The sequence below is a fragment of the Spinacia oleracea genome, chromosome 2 (assembly GCF_020520425.1).
Source record: "Spinacia oleracea cultivar Varoflay chromosome 2, BTI_SOV_V1, whole genome shotgun sequence".
Classification (NCBI taxonomy): domain Eukaryota; kingdom Viridiplantae; phylum Streptophyta; class Magnoliopsida; order Caryophyllales; family Amaranthaceae; genus Spinacia; species Spinacia oleracea.
In genome coordinates, this window is record NC_079488.1 from 87,979,651 (window position 1) to 88,001,855 (window position 22,205).

Genomic DNA, 22,205 nt, shown 5'->3' on the forward strand with positions numbered 1-22,205 from the left:
CCAAATAATATAGAGTCCGGCTTTCTACCGACAGTCGGACCATACCGACGGAATTCTTGCGCGTTAAATAAGCGAATAACCAAATGAATGAAACTACGTCTTGTATCATTCAAGGATTGCGAGTTTCTCTGACACGACTCCCCCCATTGTTCATACTCAAGGTATATACGTTCCAAGAGTTTTGAAGCTCATTCGGGTTGCACTTTACGTTATTTAGTATATTAAGTTCAAGACTCAACCCAAAGACATAACTCACCAGTAATTCAACAATTACACACATGAATACTCAAACCCAACCCTGGGCTCAAGATTTTATTTGGTAAATCAGTTTTGAAATTTAAAACTCTATTCTATAGTCTTCAACAAATCGATCGATTAAAGGAGAGACGAATCAATGAGTGACATTTGTCATCACTACATTGATTACCTCTCTTTTAATATAATATATATAGATAGATAGATAGATAGATAGATAGATAGATAGATAGATAGATAGATAGATAGATAGATAGATAGATAGATAGATAGATAGATAGATAGATAGATAGATAGATAGATAGATTGGATTAAGTCTCTACTCTTTGAGAAGTGTTGATATCATGTTAATCCGGGGCAATACAAAAGGAGAATATGATCACATATAAACCTGATAGGGTTCCATCTCATAACCAACTGGCGATAAGTGGAGTAACCCACCAATCTTATATATCAATCAACCGCTTCTTCTTTTTTCATGTGGGATAATTTATCCCAACTTACATGTGGATTGGTACGTACTCTCAATAGAAATTTAACATAACAAAAGCTTTTGTGTAAGACCGTCTAACAGTTAGACCATTTTTTTGGTACTAACTAAACTAGTGTAAAACATAAATAAAAGTAACAAAATCATAACTAATTGAATAACAAAATAGTTAAGGTGTAAAGACAAATAGTAAAGTTTTTGAGTCGAATAGTTATTATTTTTGAACAAACTGTATTAACTAAAACTCATAAAATATTAACTAATTGATCTCATTGCTTAACTAATCAGCTTCATTGTTTAACTAATTAGTTCAGTGCTTAGCTAATTAGTTCGATTGCATAACTAATTGGTTTGTTGCTTAACTAATTGAATTTCAGATTTAACTAATTGGTTTCAGTGGTTAACTAATTAGTTCAAGTGCATAAAAGTGGTCTAACCGTTAGACCAATCTGTCCTAAAAAATTTGTATTAACCTAATTATATCGGAATTCTAAATACACTATAATTCCTACTACGTAATAGATACCAATATATATTGCTAAGCTAGAATTTCTTTTGTTTCAATGAAAAACCTCTTGTATGAGTAAAATGTCATCTAGAATTAACTGAATCTTAAGATACTTGAATCAGTGATCACTGTTGGAAATAATTAATAATGCATTTAGGGGATTTTTTAGAGTTGGATCCGATTGGATTATAATGGTGGTGGACTGGTAGGACTTAAAGCCACTTTGTTCTGTATTTATTATTCTTGTGAAATATACATATACTCTGCTAATTTTATTTTATTTCTTGATCATAAAGAACATACAAATTGACGACAAAGACCCCAAATACAAATCCTTAAATCTCTATTCGACACCAAACATTTTTTGAGCAATTCCAACATTTGTGTTTGGGGTGTAGGATTTAAAGGTGTTGTGTTAAACCATAAGGATATTCGTTCTAAACACCCGCACCGATACGGTATCGAAAATCGCTTCTAAAACAACGATCTCCATACCACAACGGAATGTTATTCTTATGTGATCTAAAAACAAGCTAAGTAATATAATGAGATTTGATTTGACTGATACTACGTATAAAACAACGTACACATGCATTAACTAGTGACAATTCTTGTCTTTTTGGCCAATATAAAATATAAAACAACCTTGTCTTTTTTGTTTCATCTCAGCCTTTTCCTTGGTTTGTGTATTGCACTTGTTGCCGGTAAAAAGGAATGGAAGAAGTATGAAACATACTACGTAATTATTTATAACAATATTTTTCACCTCAATTGGAAAAGTAGACGTACATGCATTAACTAGTGAAAATTGTTTTGATATTAGCTATCAAACTCTTAACTCTTTGAGGTCTTGGGTTAGAAAGTAGAAACACATCTAACTGCATTCTCATCTACCATAAATTAAGTGTGAAAATTAAATTATAATGTAGTACTACGTACTACGTAAATCTTAAAACTAAATCAATAATGAGTTGAAAGGTTCCAGTGATTCATCCAGGAATCGTCCCATTCCCAAAGAGGTTGTTGTTGATCACATTCCATGTCCATAATAATGTTGACTTGATTATTATTTAATCCTTGAGTAGCATCATTATTATTGTTATTATTAACTGCAGCTTCTTCCCCTGATGACCACGAGCTCTCACTTGATCTACACCTCCGAATCTCCACCATTGATCGAGCTTGAATTTGGTGTTGGTCAGATGAACTTGGTTGATTATGATCAACTTGTTGAGCTGATAATAATGCGGGTGTGTTCATGGGTGGTGCAGCTGGTCGTCTATCAAATGCTCGCAAACACTTTGATTTTATGTAAACTCGGCATATTGTGAACTCTCCCTTTTGCTGCAATAATACATCATATTCTTTGTTACAAGTTGAACACTTTGATTTTATGTAAACTCGATCGGCATATTGTCAACCCAAATTCAACATATTTTGCAAATATTGCTGGGGATACATTTCAAGTGGCCTGGACAAAATCGCTTGTGTTGACTTTTAAGACGTACTACATTATACGGAGTATTCACAAATAAATTTCTACTTTTAAACACTAAATTGTTGGGTCCTTATTAGATGTGCTAACACTACAACTAGCTAGACTGCTAGATCTTAGAAGTAATGCTTAAAATTAACTAGTTTTTAGCCCCGGGTTATATATTTTATTAAATCTACATAATTGTGTATGTTATATAAAAGTTAAAAGGGCAGTAAACTAATCAATTATTCCACCATTGATGAATTAAGAATTTAAGATGTTATTGATATGACATAAAATTAATTAAAAGTATATGGCGAGTCATACAAGTTTTCTTTAAGAAAATAAAATTAGAACTACAAGGGTAAATAGAACAATTAAAAAAATACATAAAAGTAAGAAGATAACACGTGGCAAGAAAATCATTGTGTTTAAAAATATTAGTATAGATATGTTAGTGGTCCCTAATAATTATAGGAACATAATTATCTTGGAAGAATGTATTATAGTTTTGTTTCTTCTTTCTCTATATATTATAACTTCGACATAGAGTACTAGACAAAAAGTAATGCCATCACATAAATACTTTTTAAGTTTCGTCATGTACGCGAAACTACTTGGAATGAACATATTTAATACCAAGTACGTCGTAAGTTCGATCATCATGTAGCGAAACTACAAAGTAATATGCCGCTACGTTACTACGTACACCGTTGAAGTTTTAAAGCCAAGCTACTGGTTACTATTGAGGATTTGTCATTTGTGTGTATAGGTCTACTATTAGATTGAATCTGAAATTATATTTTGTCTATTTTGTAATCATTCTGTTCCATAATTATGTTCCAATTTATGTTTTTCATGTTAAGTAATCGAATTCACATTTTATATCTTTACTTATACATGAGTAAAAGACTGAAAGTTATAAAAACTTGATATTGTTAAACTGTTAAAGTATTCATTGAGACAAATCAAACAAGATCTCAAATTAATAATATATTTTTATATATTTGGAAATTTTTTAGAAATTCTCTTCCATTATGAATAGTGTTAAAATTTCTAAATTACAACATCTTTATAGAATAGAGAGAGTATATCACATTGATTATGGTCGTCTCAGTTCCCTTAACTTGTACCTAATTTGTACTCCTATTGCTCGATCGTGAAGCTCATTTGTACAAATTAATAAAGAAATCAAATTGGTTGGTGATCGAAGCTATACTTACAGATGGAATAGGATTAGTTGAAGAAGAGGGTTGATGATCAATGGCCATGTACTCATTCATCTTCCACTCAGTCTTAGAGCCTGATCTACTACGAGCTCGTCCATGGTAGAAAACCATTGTTCTCTTAACACCAATGATTTTATTATCAGAAGAGGAGTAGACATAACCAGGTGACCCAGTGGCTTTCCAGTAGCCGGTAGTGGTGAGGCGGTTCGGCCTTCCTCCTTTTACTTGTCTCTCTTGTTTTGGTGTGAAGAAGAACCATTCTTGTACTTGAGGGTCACACCTACATCGCTCTCCTGATAATTCTGCAACAAATATATGTATCATCATTAATTCAAATTAAATATAATGAGATCGAGTTTAAAATGAATAATACGTACAAAAAAGTCTAACAAAAAACAATTAGGGTACGTTCATATATATATATATATATAATTAAAGATAGGATCACCGAAACACTTTTTAGGGCATTGGTCAAATAATTAGCTAGGGTTAGGATAGTTACATACGTGGAAGATCCCATGGATTATAATCATAAATATAAACCACAGGTATAACACCTTCGATATCTTGTCCTCCTCGTCCTTGAAGCTTTTCTTGAAGATAAAAAGATATTAACTCTTCTTCTGTTGGATAAAATCGAAACCCCGGAGCTTCCATTATTTCATCAACAATATCACCCATTTTAATCTTAAAACAAAGATAATTAATTACTTAGCTCGTATAATATAAAACGATAGATGAAGCTAATTTAAGTCATGGAATGGGTGATCGATGAGCATGCATGAAATAAATAAATTAAGGGGAAGTGAGGCATTAAATATATAATGATCAAATGATAGAACAAGTTGATAGAAAGTGAGAACAAGTGTGGAAGTTTCTATTGTCTGTGTATTACACGGTTTGTGGAAAACCTATATTTCAGATAATTAAAAAAGGAAACAAAATTTACACGCAAACAAGACTTCCTATCATTGAAACGGCGAGTCAATTAGGAGACAGGATACACCGTGGTCCCCCAGTTGATTTTTGCCCTATATTCAGGGTAAAATACTATTTTCACTTAATGTGTTGAAAAATCAAACAAAGTATTAAATATCGGCAACAATTACAGTAATTAATACAACAATGACATTATTTTAATATAACAAGGACAAAATTTATGCAAACAATGACGATAATTATATACTCCCTCCGTATTTATTTAAGGATACACTTGGTCGGACACGGGTATTAAGAAGAAAAATTGAATGAAATAAAGTAAGAAAACAAGTGGGGTTGAGTAGATAGTTTAATAATTAAAACAAGTAGGGACCATGTCATTTTAGTGGGTGGGGGTTGGAGTGTAGTTATGAAATTATTTGTTTAATAGGGTGGTGGAACATATGATATATTATATATTATTTAATTAGATGGTGAGGTTGATAAGTTACTAAAAATGGCAAATGTATCTCTTAAACAAATACGGCCGGAAAAAGCAAGTATATCCCTTAAATAAATACGGAGGGAGTACTCCGTAACACTTTATATGAATACTTTTACCCATCAATACCTAGTATTTAAAAAACATAATCATCACCATTTCAATGACACATAAGCAACACCATCTTGAACACACGTGTCCAAACCTTATTAATCTTTCTATTTACTTTTTGTTATAAAAAAATAATGGTCATTCATTATTCTCTTTAATTTATTAGAATTATACTCCCTCCGTCCCATATTTACAGCCCCGTTGACTATACGGGTTTTAAGAAAAATGGAATATAGTACAATTGATTTGTATGAGAAAGTGGAATATGTTACATGGAAAAAGGAATATAGTACATAAAAAATTGAAATATAGTACATGGGAAAGTTATTTTGTTGGGTTTTCAACGCATTTTAAATTAATATAGTACATGGAAAAGTTGAAAACTTAATGGCCAAAAATGGAAACATGACTTTAATTTTGGGACGCTTAAAATAGACAGAACTATAAAAAGGGGACGGAGGGAGTACCAAAAATTAAGATCAATACTAAACTTTCCTAAACTACCGTCCCCTACTTCATCTTCCCCATTTTTCAACTTCCCATTAACTCTCAAACCTTAATTATTTTCAATGTCAATTTAATTCAATCATAAATCTACCCTTCTCCTTCATTCAAAATTTAACCTCCCACTAATAGAATTTTTGGTTGGTCCGTTTTAAAACGGTAGGAGATTATAGGGTGTTTTAATTCAACATTTCAATTGTTTATTTTCATGCATGCAATTCAAGTTGTAGTACCACCTCCCCCCCCCCCCCCTCTAAGCACATTGTTCTTGATTTTTCTTAATTTTGGGACGCAAAATAAAAAAAGGACTATAGAAATGGGACGGAGGGAGTACCAAATATTATGATCGATACTCAACTTGATTATGCCTTAATAACCGTCCCCTACTTCATCTTCCTCGTTCTTCGATCATCTTCCCATCAACTCTCCAACCTTAATTATTTTCAATGTCACTTTAATTCAATCTCCAAATCTTCTCTCATTCTCCTGTAGCGTTCATTCAAAATTTTAACCTCCCACTAATAGAAATTTTGACTGATCCTTTTTTAAACGGTAGGAGGTTATAGGGTGTTTTAATTCAACATTTCGATTGTTTATTTTCATGCATGCAATTCAAGTTGTAGTGCCACCTCCCCCCCCCCCCCCCCCCCCCCCCCCCCCTCTAAGCACGTTGTTCTTGATTTTTCTTAAGCATATTGAAAGTATGTTTTTTTTTTTTGTTTAATTAGTTGCAATTCATTTTGCAGAGAAGGAAAATCTTAAAATGTATGGTTTCCATGCAAATGTATGGTTTTGCAGAGAAGGAGAATCTTAAAATGTATGTGAGTCATCATCAATGTACTATATTTCAATTTCTTCTCACACACTTAATTTCACTTTTTTTAAAATTCGTGTTTTTAGTCAAACATGACTATAATTTTGGGACGGATGGAGTACTTCGTAGCTTTACATGAGCATATATATGATAAAGATTCCTGAAAAAACTGAATTTGGAAAAATATGCAGTACAATTAAGCTGTAAAAGTACAACGTATGTAGATGGAAGGCGCTCAAAAGTCGAAATTAAGAGTGGCTAAATTTTGTGCACGTATCCGTTACTAAGTTTACTACTCCGTACTTGTTAATATCAATTTTTTATAATAAGAAGTATCGTAAAGTTAAAATTCTACGACAAAGAAAATTGGGTATCCAAGTGGGTTACTGGTTAATATCAATCAATAGAAAGAAGTTGCGCATAATTTCTAGTTCTGAGATCGTCCGAGAGGACTCGTATTCGTTAGTTGTTGTTATTCGAAAATAGGGAGGATGCATCATGCATGTACGTAGATCGAACAAAGAATAAATATAGAATGTAGGTCATTCAAATATGAAGCCAATTGACTCGGTGACGACTTAGTCAAATTTCTTATTGTTTTCACACCAAAGCAACTTCTACATACCTTCCTTTGCATTAGTAATGTCATTTTCTATAGTGATTGTGATTTGCGGTAGACAACAAAACAGGATTTTATACACAGATGTGTTAATCTCTGTTTAGAATATATTTCTCTCATTATAAAATATGCCAAACTAAGAATTGTGTCTAACTTGCTCCAAAGTAAGACTTCTTCAAACTAATCATAATAGTACTTCTAAATGTTAGAATATGCATTGAGTTTCTCTAGAGAGTACTGGTAGACAGAGGAGGCGTGATACACCGCTGGTAACCAACAGGCGTATTTGCCCATGCAGTATTTTGTTCACTTCACGTGTTTTTGTTGACAAGTTAACAAAAGTAAATTTTAAAAGACCAATGACAATATTTATGAAAACAATGACAATTTATAAAAACAATGACAATATTCTTACTAGAAAACATAATTATTCTAGAACATAGCTAGAAAACGAAAAGCAAAACCAACAGTAACCCAAATAATCAATGAAGGAATTTAATACAGAATGATAGTAACCAAATAATAAATGACGGAATTTAATATAACAATGACAGTAACCAATAGTCGATGACAGTATATCTAGATGGCATATTGTAGCCATATGTACGATCATTCCAATTCCAAGATCTAACAATTTTTAAAATCCTAATAATGTTAAAAATTACACAAATTTACACAAGTGATGTTAAATTCACATGAATTTGTAAAAATTCACAATTGTTTAAACTAGAGAAGAATGAAATTACCGTAGGAGAGGAAACTCGAGAGAGAGTGGAAGATGATGGAGAATGGAAACTGAAGAAGGAGAGAGGTAGAAGATGATGGAGAATGAAAATGCAGAAGGGAAGAGGTAGAAGATGATGGGGGTGGGCCAACTTTTCCTTTTCTTTTCATTTAACATTTAAAAGAAATCAAGGAAGCTAACCAAGAAATACGAAGAAACAATAAATCATGTTCAATAAACAAAGGAACTCAGAAAAAACTACAATTTCATATCATCAACAACCACGTACATGTCCACAACCAGAAACACATACATGACAAAAAACTACTCCGTATAAATAATTTAGTGAACAAAATTACCCAGGAATTCAAACTTTTTAACCAAGATCACAAAGGAATCGGAAAATTTAATGAAGCAATTGTACCATGAACACAAACCCCGGAAACTCATGAATAAAATCAAGAAGTAAACCAGGGAGCAAATAATCCAGAAATTCAAACTGTTTAACCAATATCACAAAGAAATTAGGAAATCTAATGAAGCAACTGAACCAAGATCACAAACACCCAGAAATTCAAAATGTTGAACCAACCAAGAACACATATACCAGAAATTCAAACTAACATCCAGATGTAAGAATCAAAACACAAGAAAAACAAATGCACATCAAACCAGAGGCACAAAATCCAGATGTAAAATGTAAACATAGAGATAACTTAACAAAAAAAAACATGCTAAATAACCGACTTACCGCAATTGGATATTAATCAATCTTTATAAGACTTCCAAAGCCAATTGATTTCCGTCAATTGGTTTTCTATGGAATCCTCTGTATTATTGGAGGACCTTACTATGGGCAGCTTCAAGATCGGGCAAAGAAGAGCAAAAACGTTACAATGGGCGATCGGGAAAGCCATAAATGGCAAGGGATTGAAGAAGATAACGGAAAGAATAATAGAATTAGTAGAGACTGAACGAAAATCACTAAAAGGGGAGACGAAAAAGGCAAGGCAAAAAGAGCCCGCCAAGGAAGAGGAGGGAAGATACCAGGCCAATAATAATCTGGTGTGAAGGGAAATGAAGAAGGGAGTCAGGGAAATGAATCTCCTTGTCGAATACCTCTACTTGGAGTGAAGCCTTTCGTTGGTTCCCCGTTCCATAATATCTGTAGTTTAGCGGAGGAGACACATTGCATTTATGACTTCCACCATGACTTGAGGCAAACGAATTTCCATAAGAGATTGCCTTATAAAGATCCATCGGAGACGATCGTAAGCCTTCTCGAAATCTATTTTTATAGCCATGTAACCAACCTTTCCCTGCTTCTTTCTCATGGTGTGGAGAATTTCCTGAACTATGATAATATTGTTTGTGATTTGCCTTTTTGGGACAAAGCTACATTGGGTTGGTGAGATAACCGTGGGGAGCATCCCTTTGAGTCGATTAACTAACACTTTTGTAGCAGCCTTGTACAAAATGTTACATAGCCCAATGGGGCGAAATTGAATGACAAATTAATTGGGGTGACATTTCTTTGGGAATAAGGACAAGGAATGCATTGTTGAGATCTTCAGGAAAATCACGCCCCTCTAGGATATCCAGGACTTTGCGGGTCACAGACGGGGATAGAAGCTCCCAGTAATGTTGATAGAATACAGGTTGAAACCCGTATGGACCCGGAGCCTTATATGGTTTCATGCTCATGATAGCAGCCTTCACTTCACACGGGGCATAGGCACGGGTTAGAGTACTCCAATCTCCTCCTGGAATTCGAGGGAAACAGTTTGGCATGAACTCAGTGGGCTGGGCCGAACCGTTCTCTTCTTGGAACAAGGATTTCCAATAATCTACCACTAGTTTCTTCACATCATTTGCCTCTGTGATCCAAATGCCTTTCGAATTTTGCAGCATATCTATTCGATTTCAACTCAAATTTGACCCGAGAATCCAACTCGATCACAAATTTTTGGCGCTTTGTCTCCACTAATATGCGTCTCAACTAACGCTAATACATTGGGTTTATTAATTAGAATAATTTCTCGAATTGTTGGCAGGAAAGCCGGCTTCACATCCCCTTGAACATTCCAAGTCATAATTTTTATTGACATATTAAACATCGGAAAAGAGGGAAAACGATCAAAAACATTCATAGGAACGTTTGGCAACATGCTCACAAAGGCTTGTCTCAATGCCTTCATTGGATGTATGAGCTCCATTGGGGGTTGAATTGTTGCCATCAACACCTTCGGACAATGAGCCGGAGGCAGGAACGCACTCAAGTTGAGTTCCAAATTGTGGAGTAAAGGGTGAACCGTCGTCATTGTTAGTCCTTCCGATCGATAGTCCAAGAACATTGTGTACTCCGGGTGAATACGAACTTCCAATGTAATTGGGGGATGCATTGGATTTATGATACCTCTCTCTTCCAACCCTTTCAACAATAGGTATGAGACTTTGATGAGGGGGGATTGGTTGAGGGTTAGGAATTGACACAAAAGAATTATCCTTGCCTACTGGACCCTTAAGATTTGCGTTAATAGGGCCTGATTTCTGGTCAATTGATTTGATTTAAATTTCTCTCCTTAAATGGAAAGTGGCGAGGCCCAAAGGATTTCCTCCCTTGATTGATTAACGAATTTGACTTGGTTAGAGAACTAACTTGCCTTAGGGAACTCTTTTCTCTCAAGGTATGAGTTGGCATTGAGTTTAAATGCACCATCGATCCACTTAAAATCTGATCTTCCGTTTCTACAATACTTCCTTTCTCAGCCCGAGTTTCCATAACTACAGAGTCCTCACCTAAATTCACCCCAGAATCAACCATAACATCTAATCCTTCCTTAAATAAAGGATTTTCCATCACAATAACATTCCTTGTGCAATTCCTTTTCAACTGAGATTCTTGCGGGAAATTCCCTTCCTCTAATTGCTCCTCGAGTACATGTTGTACAATTGATAAAGGGAAAAACTAGGTCGTTGCTAGTCTTACACCTAAATAAATCCAAATACCTAAACTAACCACTATAAATAAGTAGAGTGGCAAGCAAAGAGTCGATATCCACAGAGAATTGCGAGTTTCGTAGCTAGAAATGCTAATATAAGCTAGTTCGAAATGGGTTGGTTGTTGAAAAGGAAAATTCAAACTAAACGATTAGAACGATAAACAAGGATTAAAAACACTAGGGGGTTGGGGTTCACCAAGGGGTACATGTAATAGGGGATCAAGGATTTTGGGGGTTAACTAGACTTGCAAAGACAAATTGAAAAGGGGAATCGATCTTTAATACTCTCAAGACAATGAATCATGCTTCCGCACCAACCCAAAGACTAAGAATCAATCAAAATGAATCCGATCGAAATCATACGACGCAAAGACTCACAATCCCTTGCCAAATCAATGCATCGCATTCCATTGACCAAGCAAAGTTATGTCTAACTAAGCAAGCAACGAGGAACCCCCCCCCCCCCCCCCTAATTTATGCGTTTAATTGCAAGAACTAATAAATCCTACCCTAAAACCCCATACATGGAAACCCTAGGCTACACACAAACCCCTAGATGAGGACTACTCACTCATGGAATTGACCATAAATTTCAACATGATAAATTCAAGAGGAGCATGCATTTCCGAATAATCAAGGAAAAAGTCTCTAACCAAATAGTTTAAGCTAATTTCATCATGGAAATCAAATCTATAGGCAAAACCATCATCAACAATACAATCAAAATCATCAAATCTTGAAAGATTAGCCAAGAAGCTAATAAGTCTAATCATAGATAATTAGGAAAAGCTAAATAAACAAACAAGTAGGAAGCACTAGAGGAAAAAACCTCAAGTGCGGGCTCATTTTAAGGGGTTTAGTGCGGGCTTTTACATGTGCAGTACATGGCCTGCCCGCACTTGATGTTTCTTAAGTGCTGCCAAAATATTGGCAGTACTTGATGTTTCAAGTGCTGCCAATTTGGAAAATGAGCCCGCACTTGACATATTTTGTGCTGCCAATTTTAGAATATGAGCCCGCACTTGACATATTTGGTGCTGCCAATTTTGAAAATGAACCCGCACTTGACATATTTGGTGCTGCCAAATTTGAAAATGAGCCCGCAATTGACATAGAAATGGGCAGCACATGCATAAAAATGAGTCGCACTTGATATATAAAAGAGTCGCACTTGGCTTATAAATGAGCCGCACTTGGCCTATAAATGAGCTGCACTTGATCTAGATTTTTTATATAACCGATTTTCCTGCTACATATTACAATTGGACCACGCCACTGATTAACCTCCATACGTCACATAAAAAGTATCCAATTATATAGATAATTAAATTAAATAATATATAATTGTAAATATAAAAGTCGATTACATTACAATCATATGAAAAACTAGCATCCATAATTTAAGATTCAGTACAAGAAAATATCAAAGACAATCACTGATAATGAAGTTTGCCAACATTTCTCGAACTTCATCTATCTCCTCAAAGGTGAAAGGCCGCTCCCTCGGATTATTGAATACCTTAAAAAGATCGACCATCAAAAAATATATATACACTTTAGTTATATTATAAATATTGAATCGTACAATAAATTAAGACTTAATTTTTTCAAAACAAAGAAATAATGAACCGTATAATAAAGTTGGTCAATTTCGGTACCAACTTTCATCTAGTGAACTTAAATGAGTATTTTAAAGTCCTTCCATGTTTAATACACTTAGTTTTTATGTTTCAAAGACTCATTCTCACTCATTTTGGTGAAGTTATATATGCACATTAAAGCCTCGTTAGTTCATTATCGGTCACATTTTGACTAAAATGGCTAATTTCGATCCCAACTTTCAACTAATGAACATAAATGATTATTTTAAAGTCTTCCCATGTTTTATACACTTATTTTATGTTTCAAAGACTAATTCTCACCAATTTTGGTGAAGTTATGCACATTTAAGCCTCGTTAGTTCATTATCGGTCACATTTTGACTACAATGGCTAATTTCGGTCCCAACTTTCAACTAATGAACTTAAATGATTATTTTAAAGTATTTCCATGATTGATACACTTATTTTATGTTTCAAAGACTCATTCTCACCCATTTTGGTGAAGTTATGCACATTTAAGACTCGTTTGATCATTATCGGTCACATTTTGACTAAAATGGCTAATTTTGGTCCCAACTTTCAACTAATGAACTTAAATGAGTATTTTAAAGTCTTTCCATGTTTTATACACTTATTTTTATGTTTCAAAGACTCATTCTCACCAATTTGGTGAAGTTATGCACATTTAAGCCTCGTTAGTTCATTATCGGTCACATTTTGACTAAAATGGCTTATTTCGGTCCCAACTTTCATCTAATGAACTTAAATGAGTATTTTAAAGTCTTTCCATGTTTGATAAACTTTTTTTTATGTTTCAAAGACTCATTCTCAACCTTTTTGGTGAAGTTATGCACATTTAAGCCTCGTTAGTTCATTATTGGTCACATTTTGACTAAAATGGCTGATTTCGGTCCCAACTTTCACCTAACGAACTTAAATGAGTATTTTAAAGTCTTTCCATGTTTAATACACTTATTTTAATGTTTCAATGACTCATTATCGCCCATTATGGTCAAGTTATGCACATTTAAGACTCGTTTGATCATTATAGATCAAATTTTGACTAAAATGGCTTATTTCAGTACCAACATTCAACTAATGAACCTAAATGAGTATTTTAAACCCTTTACATGTTTAATACACTTCCCTTTATGTTTCAAAGACTCATTATCACCCACTTTGGTCACGCTATGCACATATAAGACTCGTTTGATCATTATAGGTCACATTTTTACTAAAATGGCTTATTTCGGTCCCAACTTACAACTAATGAACCTAAATGAGTATTTTAAACCCTTTACATGTTTAATATACTTATTTTAATGTTTCAAAGACTCATTCTCACCTACTTTGGTGAAGTTATGTACATTTAATGCTCGTTTGATCATTAGAGGTCACATTTTGACTAAAATGACTTATTTCGATCCCAACTTTCAACGAATGAACTTAAATAAGTATTTTAAACCTTTTTCATGTTTAATACACTTAGTTTTATATTTAAAAGATTCATTATCACCCATTTAGTCAAGTTATGCACATTTAAAACTAGTTTGATCCTCATAGGTCACATTTTGACTAAAATGACTTTGTTTCGCTCTCAATTTTCAACTAATGAATTTAAATAAGTACTCCCTCCGTCCCGGAATACTCGACCCGGTTTGATCGGCACAGAGTTTAAGGAACTTGAATTGACTTATTTAATTTAATAGGTAGTAGTTGATAGTGGGGTATTATTTTAATGTAGTTAGTGGGAGGTGGGTTAAGAGGTGGGGTTGGGGGAGAGTGGGGTTGAATTTTTAATTATTTTTTGTATGGAGTAGGGGGTAGGTGGGTTAATAGGGGTGGAGTGAGAAATAATATAATATTGTTAGAATATTTCCATTTTTAGAAACAGGTCAAGTATTAAGGGACGGCCCGATAAGGAAAACAGGTCAAGTATTCCGGGACGGAGGGAGTATTTTAAACCCTTTACATGTTTAATACACTTAGATTTTTGTTTCAAATACTCATTATCACCCACTTTGGTCAAGTTATGCACATATAAGACTCGTATGATCATTATAGGTCAAATTTTATCTAAAATGGCTTATTTCAGTCCCAACACTTAACTAATGAACTTAAATAAGTATTTTAAAGCCTTTCCGTCTTTAATACACTCAGTTTTATGTTTCAAAGACTCATTATCACCCAATATGGTCAAGTTATGCACATTTAAGACTCGTTTGATCATTATAGGTCACATTTTGACTAAAATGGCTTATTTCGCTTCCAATGTTCAACTAATGAACCGAAATAAGTATGTTAAACCCTTTACATGTTCATTAGACTAATTTAATGTTTCTAAGACTGATTCTCACCTACTTTGGTCAAGTTGTGCACATTTAAGACTAGTTTGTTCATTATAGGTCATATTTTGACTAAAATGGCTTATTTCGCTCCCAACTTTCAACTAATAAACTTAAATCCACCTAGTTTGCACATTTAGGGCTGATTCGATCAATATAGGTCATATCTTGTCTAAAATAAGTTATTTCTCTCCTAACTTTGAAATAATGAACCTAAATACCGAACCTAAGTACCTACGCACATGTGCTAAAGAAATCAACCGGGGGGTTGTTAATCAAGTGCTAAAGGAATCAACCGATGTTTAAATCTAACATATTTTGACATATTGTGAACTAAAATAAAACAGTTGCCAACTTAACAAAAAATAAAACATATTGTGAACCAAAAACATAAGCATATCAGAACAAAAACACGGGATCATAAAAGAATTAGAACAAAAGCTGATCAAAAACAGAAGATCAAGTCAAAAGTATGGAAGAAGCATATCAGAATCACAGTAGGTATAGCAGAATAGCAGCAGGCATAATCATATCGCATCAGGCAAAGTAGTAAATATAAACGAGCTCAGCCAAGGCCATGATGAATAGATATTGACTATAACAATATATACACCAACATAGAACTTCATTATTGAATTGACTTTAGCTACTGTATTAACTGAAAAAGAATAAGCAGCATACACCGATACACGTTGCCCTCAATGTGTGAATGAGAGTAAAAGAGAGAAAGCATGTGAACTATAGTGGCTAATAAATGTTGTAAGGCAGGTGGGTGAGCATGTGAAGGATACAACAAGCATGAAAGAAAAAGTAAGATGTGGCTGAACTAGTCAACTTTTGAATGCCACAAAATCATTATTAATTACCCGAAATTAGTAGCTGGCTCGGTGAGGTTTTCTTCCATATAACGTGTGAGGTGTACTTGAGCTTGCTTGAACACTGAAACTGAAAGGTGTTTGCTTGATGGCTTCCCCCCAAGCTTGAACCTTCTCATTTATCTAAGTGCAAACGCCAGGGAGCGACGAGAAGTGCAGCAATGTGCAGTATTGGTACACCTTTGAAGAAAATATACAAATTAACATATTGTCATGCATGAATTTGCGTTTTCAGTCTACTTCTATGAAACACCTTGTTTGCCAAATTTCAGTTTCGAGCTTGGCCAAACACTACCAAAATTTGAAACAGTAAACATGTCAAACAAGCAAAGAATCCAAGCTGGCAGACTAAATATTGATTCGCAGTTCGCACACAGCTTCTACTGAAAAATATACCAAATTCCCAGGTAATGTTCTTACCGTTCTCATCCTTGATACAACCACTTCCTTTATGGATGGAGATCTTAAGACCACATTAATGACAAAAATCCCCTTCTCACAAAGGACATCCTTTACAGTAGCAGAAAAAGAATCTTCTTCGAAGTCAGGAGCAGGGCAAGATAGTCCATAGCTGTTACAAGAAACCAGAAACAAGGATCCTTGAATTACTACTAGTATATTATAAATTACTAAAAGAATGAAAATGAAAAAATAATTACCTTGAATCTGATTACTACTAGTATATACAAAAATGTATTTAAAATAAAAGAAAATGAAAAAAATACACCGTCGCATGCATTAGTTTTCTAGGGATCATTCAAAATTCCATGGCTTTGAAGGCTAGCACATAAATAATTACTAATAAAGAAGATTATTCTAAGACAATCATTATAAATGAATTTGTACAGAGAGCTCTAGCTCAAGCCAGCTTGACTGAAAGAACTGTCTCAAGCTCAAGCAAGCAAACTATTTGCTGTAACAAAAAAAAGGGAACATTACTTGTATATTGAGGAAATACCCAGCTTGATTGAAAGAACTCAAGCTCAACCCAATTGTGAGAAAAACAGATGCAACGCTTGGAGACTTGGCTTTTATATGGTACACACAAGAAAGACTTCATACTTTGCTAGACAACATAAAAACAACACAAGACTCCTGAAGTAGATAGTTGTGAACTTTTAAATACGGAACCTCGGTCTTGCTTATGCAAAGTTGCACGACAGTAGGCATACTGTAAACATTAGATTCCAAATTTTGGAACTTCATAAAATCTGGTACAGGTAAAAGTTAATTATCTATCTCACCACCACCATTAAGCTGACAAATGTTGCATAAAGACAAGACCATTTTAAATCCATCCATCGAGTTTAACAAAGAATTATAGTAAACATCAAAAACCTTTCTCCCAAAGCTTAATCTCCCAAAGATATCAACATTACTTTGTATCCACCTCGATATCACAATCTGGTGAGAGTTTGAGACTCAAATATATCACGATCGAAATCTTCATGTTTCAATATTAGTTGATTGCTTTGTGCCACCAGGGACGTATTAGAAAACAATGAAACATGATGGAATAACGACACGAGATTATATGAGAGCATCAGACAAAAATGAAAGATGATGTCGCTTCAAAACATGATCAGCTGATGTAATCTACTCGAAGAAAATAATAACAATGACGCTTCCGCAGAAATGATAACAGTGAGACTTAAATGGATATCAGGAAGAAATATTGATTGTGATCAAGCTTAAAGTTTTTCACGGTGCCAAAACAAAAAATAACTGACATCTCATCTTATGCTTGCCCATTTCTTGCCTTTGAACTAGTATGTTTCCATGGATTTGACCCAATGAACCAACCCCCAACAGCCTCACACACACACTTCTGCAAGCCTACACCGACTAATAGTCTTGTACAGATACGAGACCAACCCCTACACCCAGCATACTAACTACGCAATCTATCATTCCTTGCGCTCACTCCACAAATGATTTATTCAAGCTAATCAACATCTAAATTCCTAAGACTTGTAGAACCTCATGACCAAACTTGTGAATTATCTACAATAAATTGATGTCAAAACCGCATGAGAACTTCCCATTTATAATGATGTGACTCCTTAGGCACGTGAAATAATCAAAATTAGAGAAATTGATATGATAAACAAGAGTTAAACAATAGAAATTCCGAAATCAATAATTGAAAATAAACTGATATTTCAGAAAAACAAAAATTAGAAATAAAATCGATACAAAAAACATGAAAACAAATAATTCAGGCCAAAAAAATCAAAGAAAATGGAAAAATGATCAACTGGAAAGCTCAATCTATGACCTATAAACCATGAAATCAAATTCAGAAAATTATTTTGTAAAAAATAACCAATCAATTGAAGATGGATTCAACCGTATGAACTGAAACTTTAAATCGGAAAAACATTGAATCATAGAGAGAAAGAGGAATAAGCTAGGCAACATTAGCATTACATAATCAATATATCTTAATGTACTCATTGAAACAATTTATGCATCATTTAGTAAGTTAGGGTTTTCTCATTTCGTAATTTTAATTACTCAATTCAATTGATTTATGGAATGGGTTAAAGAGCTCACCACTTGATAATGGAGTAAAGTTGATGGTGGATTCACGACCACCGTTGACGGCAGAGGTACGGATTGGAGATGAGAGAGACCGCAGAGACAAGTGAGATGGAGAGTGGAGCTACTGCAACAATCAACCCACACCAACAATGAACAACTACACATCGACACAAATGTTCGACGATGATCTCCGGCGGTGAGGAAGCGACGGCGACGGTGGCGGCAGAGGAGAGAGAAAACGAAGGTGAAGAGGGAGAAGTATCGGGGAGAGAGAAATACGAGGCTGTATGTTTTTTTATTTGGTCAAAAGGGTGTATGTTTTTCCAGACAAATTTTGCGCGGCTCATTTAAAAAAAAAGCAGCACTTGAGTTTAAAGCCCGCACTTGAACTCAAGTGCTGCCAATTTTCTTAAATAGCCCGCACTTGTGAAAATGCAATTTTTTTTTTTGTGCTCTCAAGTGCTGCCAATTTACTAAATGAGCCGCACTTGAAGGGAAGCACATGGCGATTTTTCCTCTAGTGAAGGAAAATATAAAAGTGCCTATTTTTAGGGGTTTTGATTAATGAGAAAACAAAGAGACAAAATTAAGAAAAATCAGAAATTAATGACAATAAATGAAGATAAGAGTTGAGAATTTTTACAATGAAGCTTCAATTCCAAGATTAGGGAGAATCCCAAGCATAACAATGAGCAATGAATGAAGTTCTATTCCTTTCTCTCTCCAAAATAAATTTCAGACTACTTTTTTTCTAAAAACTAGGTTTTCTTAAAGTTCCCAAAAAGCTTTAAATAGTCCCGAAAAACGGCTCAGCGCTGGCAGCAGGTTCAGCCGAACAACAAAGAAGTTCGGCCGAACCAAGAGGCAGGTTCGGCCGAACCAAGAGGCAGGTTCGGCCGAACCAAGAGGCAGGTTCGTCCGGACTTGAGGGGAATCAGGAACTTCTCACATCGAGGTTCGACCGAACTTTTTAGGGAAGTTCGGCCGAACACAAGGAAGTTCGGCCAAACCTTCTGAATTGTTCGACCGAACTTCTGGGCTTGTTTGCTTCAGACATTTCTACTTCGGTTCGGCCGAACACTTCTGAAGTTCGGCCGAACATATTGAGTTCTTGATTCCTTGACTCCCTTTTCCCACTTCGACCTTTCCTTGGGATGTCGTTGACTTCCATTGACCTTTTTGTCCGCTTTACTTGTTTTCCTACATATTAACAAACCCGTGAAAAGAAAAAGCTTGACAAAAGATAAGAAAAATAAGAAAAATAAGACAAAAGGACGGTAATTAGGAAAAACCGAGTCAACTAAGTAAATAAAAGCAAAGGGGACTAAAATAAGCACAAAAGGGGAAGAAAACGAACAAAAACAAGAATAAAAAGAGGCAAAGTACTATCCTAAGAGTGACATAAATGTCACTCATCAACAATTCCTTGAGAGCTTTCCTCATCACCGAATTTTCCTTGATCACCAGAGTGATTTTCTAGGTTCAAGATATCAAACCGAGATCCCCGCGAGATCGGTTCCTGGTTTTGTGGCTGGCTTTTATCCTTTCCTCTTCTGTCAGTTGCCTTCGAGTTCTGCCCTCCTCCCCGCTGGCCATCAGTGCAGCTACCCTGTCTTTTTCCGGCAATGTTCTTGTGCTTTGGAGGCTGTCGACGTGGTGGTCGTTGGACTAGCATCCATGCTCCATATTGCTCTCCCTCTGTAGGGACTTTAGGGGTTGCTAATGGTCTCGACTGGTCTAGGGGTTCACCACTAATGACCCTATCTAGAGTAGGTTTTGGCCCAAATACAGGGCACTTATCATCTTTATGTCCGAGAGTACCACATTTGAAACAGATTTGTCTCAATCCCTCATATTGAATACCCAAAACTCTACCATTCAGTTGGAATTTAGACAGTAAAGGTTTAGTAATATCTACTTCGACACATAGTCTAATATACTGACCTCGACTCATCGATTATGTGTGTTTATCGATCTTGATTACTCTTCAGATCTTTTCCCCTATTCTCATGAGGAACTTCTTGTCAAAATACTCCACTAAAAGGTTAGGAATCCTAACCCAGGCTGTTAACACCTTGATTGGTTCTTCATCGGGTATGAAGTTTGGGATCCATTTGCGTATAGTCAAATAACTATCATTGATCGTCCACGACCCTTCTGTAAGTACATAGGAGTAGTATTCCAAATTGGAAAATCTAACCACATAGTACGCACAACCCACATTTGTGAGGGTAATGTCCCTTTTCAAACTCCATTTCAAGCGCAACCTTTTAATCAAATCTTCGTACCTCATCCTTCTGTTAAACAGTTTGATTATCAACGCATTTAGCCAGGGATTTCGATGTCTTTTCTTCTCTTCTTTTGACAGATGGATTACCGGGCAATTAGGGTCATCTCGCTCATTGTCACTAGAGCAATCATCATCAGAGATGTCTTCTTGAACCATTTCTCCATCGATTCCAAAGAATCCTATTGCTTGATTTATGTTCCTTGCAGCATTGCTGTATGAGAAACCAACCTTTACAAAGTTGGTAGCTGATTGAGGAACCTCAATGGTTGGCGACACAAGTGTCATGACATCCTCCTCCATAACAAAGTATTCGTCATTCGCATCTTGGTGCTTTACCTTCTTGTTCGACCGTGTCATCAGATCCGTTTCCTCAGTAGAATTTTCTTCATTTTCTCTGTCTTCGGGAGCGTTTCTCATACTTTCTCTCTCTATATCATAGAATGGACTTATGCAACCTATTTAAAAGCGGGATGACAAACCAGTAGAGCTACCTTGTTTTAAAAAACTATTAACTAATCATAATTGATGAGATACTTTAGCTAGAATATTGCTTCAATAATTTAACTAATTATATTTTACTATCATTGGGAGCCACGCGCGTTAATGCCCGGTTGTAATCCCCCGCAAATTTATAAATTTTATTAATATATTTTAACGTATAGTTATTTATATTTAAATAGAATTTACGAATTTTAGTAATAAATATATAATTAACATATATTTATTCTATTTAATTAAATCCTAAATATTTTAACTATTTATGCAATCAAAATGATTTTAGAATTTTATGTTGAAAAGAATTTGAATTGCGAAAATACGTTTGAATTTGGAAAACAATCCTAATCGGTTTTTGATTCAAACATTAAAGCTCAATCCTAATCCTAGCCCAACTTGGTAAAGCCCAAAGTAAATAAGCCCATAATTTTCCTACCCTTGTTTCAACATTCACGTGAAAACAAAAAAACTCCCAAAACCCTCCTTATTTCTCCTCCTTCTTTCACGTACAGTTACTCAGCCTCCTCTTCTCTTTTCTCTCACACACCTGCTTCCCCTTTCTGCCACTGCTCGCGCCGCCAGCCACCGACCACCCGCCACCACGTCGGACCACCGTCGGTAACTCCTCCCTCTTCGTACTCTCCTTCGTTCTTCTATTTTTCTCCTTTGGTTTTGTTCTTACACGCCCTTAATGGTTGTTATTTGTTCGACCATAAATCACAGCCACAACCCGAGTCTTGTCGTCGCCGTCCACCACCTTACCGCAGGCTCGCCGTCCAGCACGGTAGTTCTTCTTCTCCCTTCTCTCTTTCGTTCCCTGATATGTGCGTTTTATATAGTGTTTCACCCCCGTCCCTTAGTACTTTTTATGTGTCAAACGTGCTCTTAGGAGCCGTTTCTAG

At 35.2% G+C, this 22,205-nt stretch overlaps 1 protein-coding gene and 1 long non-coding RNA gene across 2 annotated transcripts; both read right to left on the minus strand.

The window, feature by feature from the left end:
- Nucleotides 1-2,132: 2,132 nt before the first annotated feature.
- LOC110791348 (NAC domain-containing protein 90) lies at nucleotides 2,133-4,755 on the minus strand. Its single transcript, XM_021996097.2, has 3 exons — nucleotides 4,466-4,755; nucleotides 3,954-4,261; nucleotides 2,133-2,597 (listed from the first exon to the last, which is right to left on the minus strand). Exons 1-3 carry the CDS (start codon nucleotides 4,638-4,640, stop codon nucleotides 2,214-2,216), a joined length of 867 nt encoding a protein of 288 aa, XP_021851789.1. The 5' UTR covers nucleotides 4,641-4,755; the 3' UTR covers nucleotides 2,133-2,213.
- A 7,717-nt stretch (nucleotides 4,756-12,472) lies between these two features.
- Nucleotides 12,473-18,844, minus strand: LOC110791350 (uncharacterized). Its single transcript, XR_002534069.2, has 4 exons — nucleotides 18,531-18,844; nucleotides 16,395-16,545; nucleotides 15,966-16,154; nucleotides 12,473-12,672 (listed from the first exon to the last, which is right to left on the minus strand). It is a non-coding gene; the product is annotated as an uncharacterized lncRNA (long non-coding RNA).
- Nucleotides 18,845-22,205: the final 3,361 nt, after the last annotated feature.

Bases quoted from the DNA above. Each gene is read 5' to 3' on its own strand.
- LOC110791348 (XM_021996097.2), bottom strand. From the start codon at position 4,640: ATGGGTGATATTGTTGATGAAATAATGGAAGCTCCGGGGTTTCGATTT. The intron at 4,262-4,465 runs GTATGTAACTAT...TATTTGTTGCAG, and splicing joins TAATCCATGGGATCTTCCAC to AATTATCAGGAGAGCGATGT. The intron at 2,598-3,953 runs GTAAGTATAGCT...GTATTATTGCAG, and splicing joins CAACTAATCCTATTCCATCT to CAAAAGGGAGAGTTCACAAT.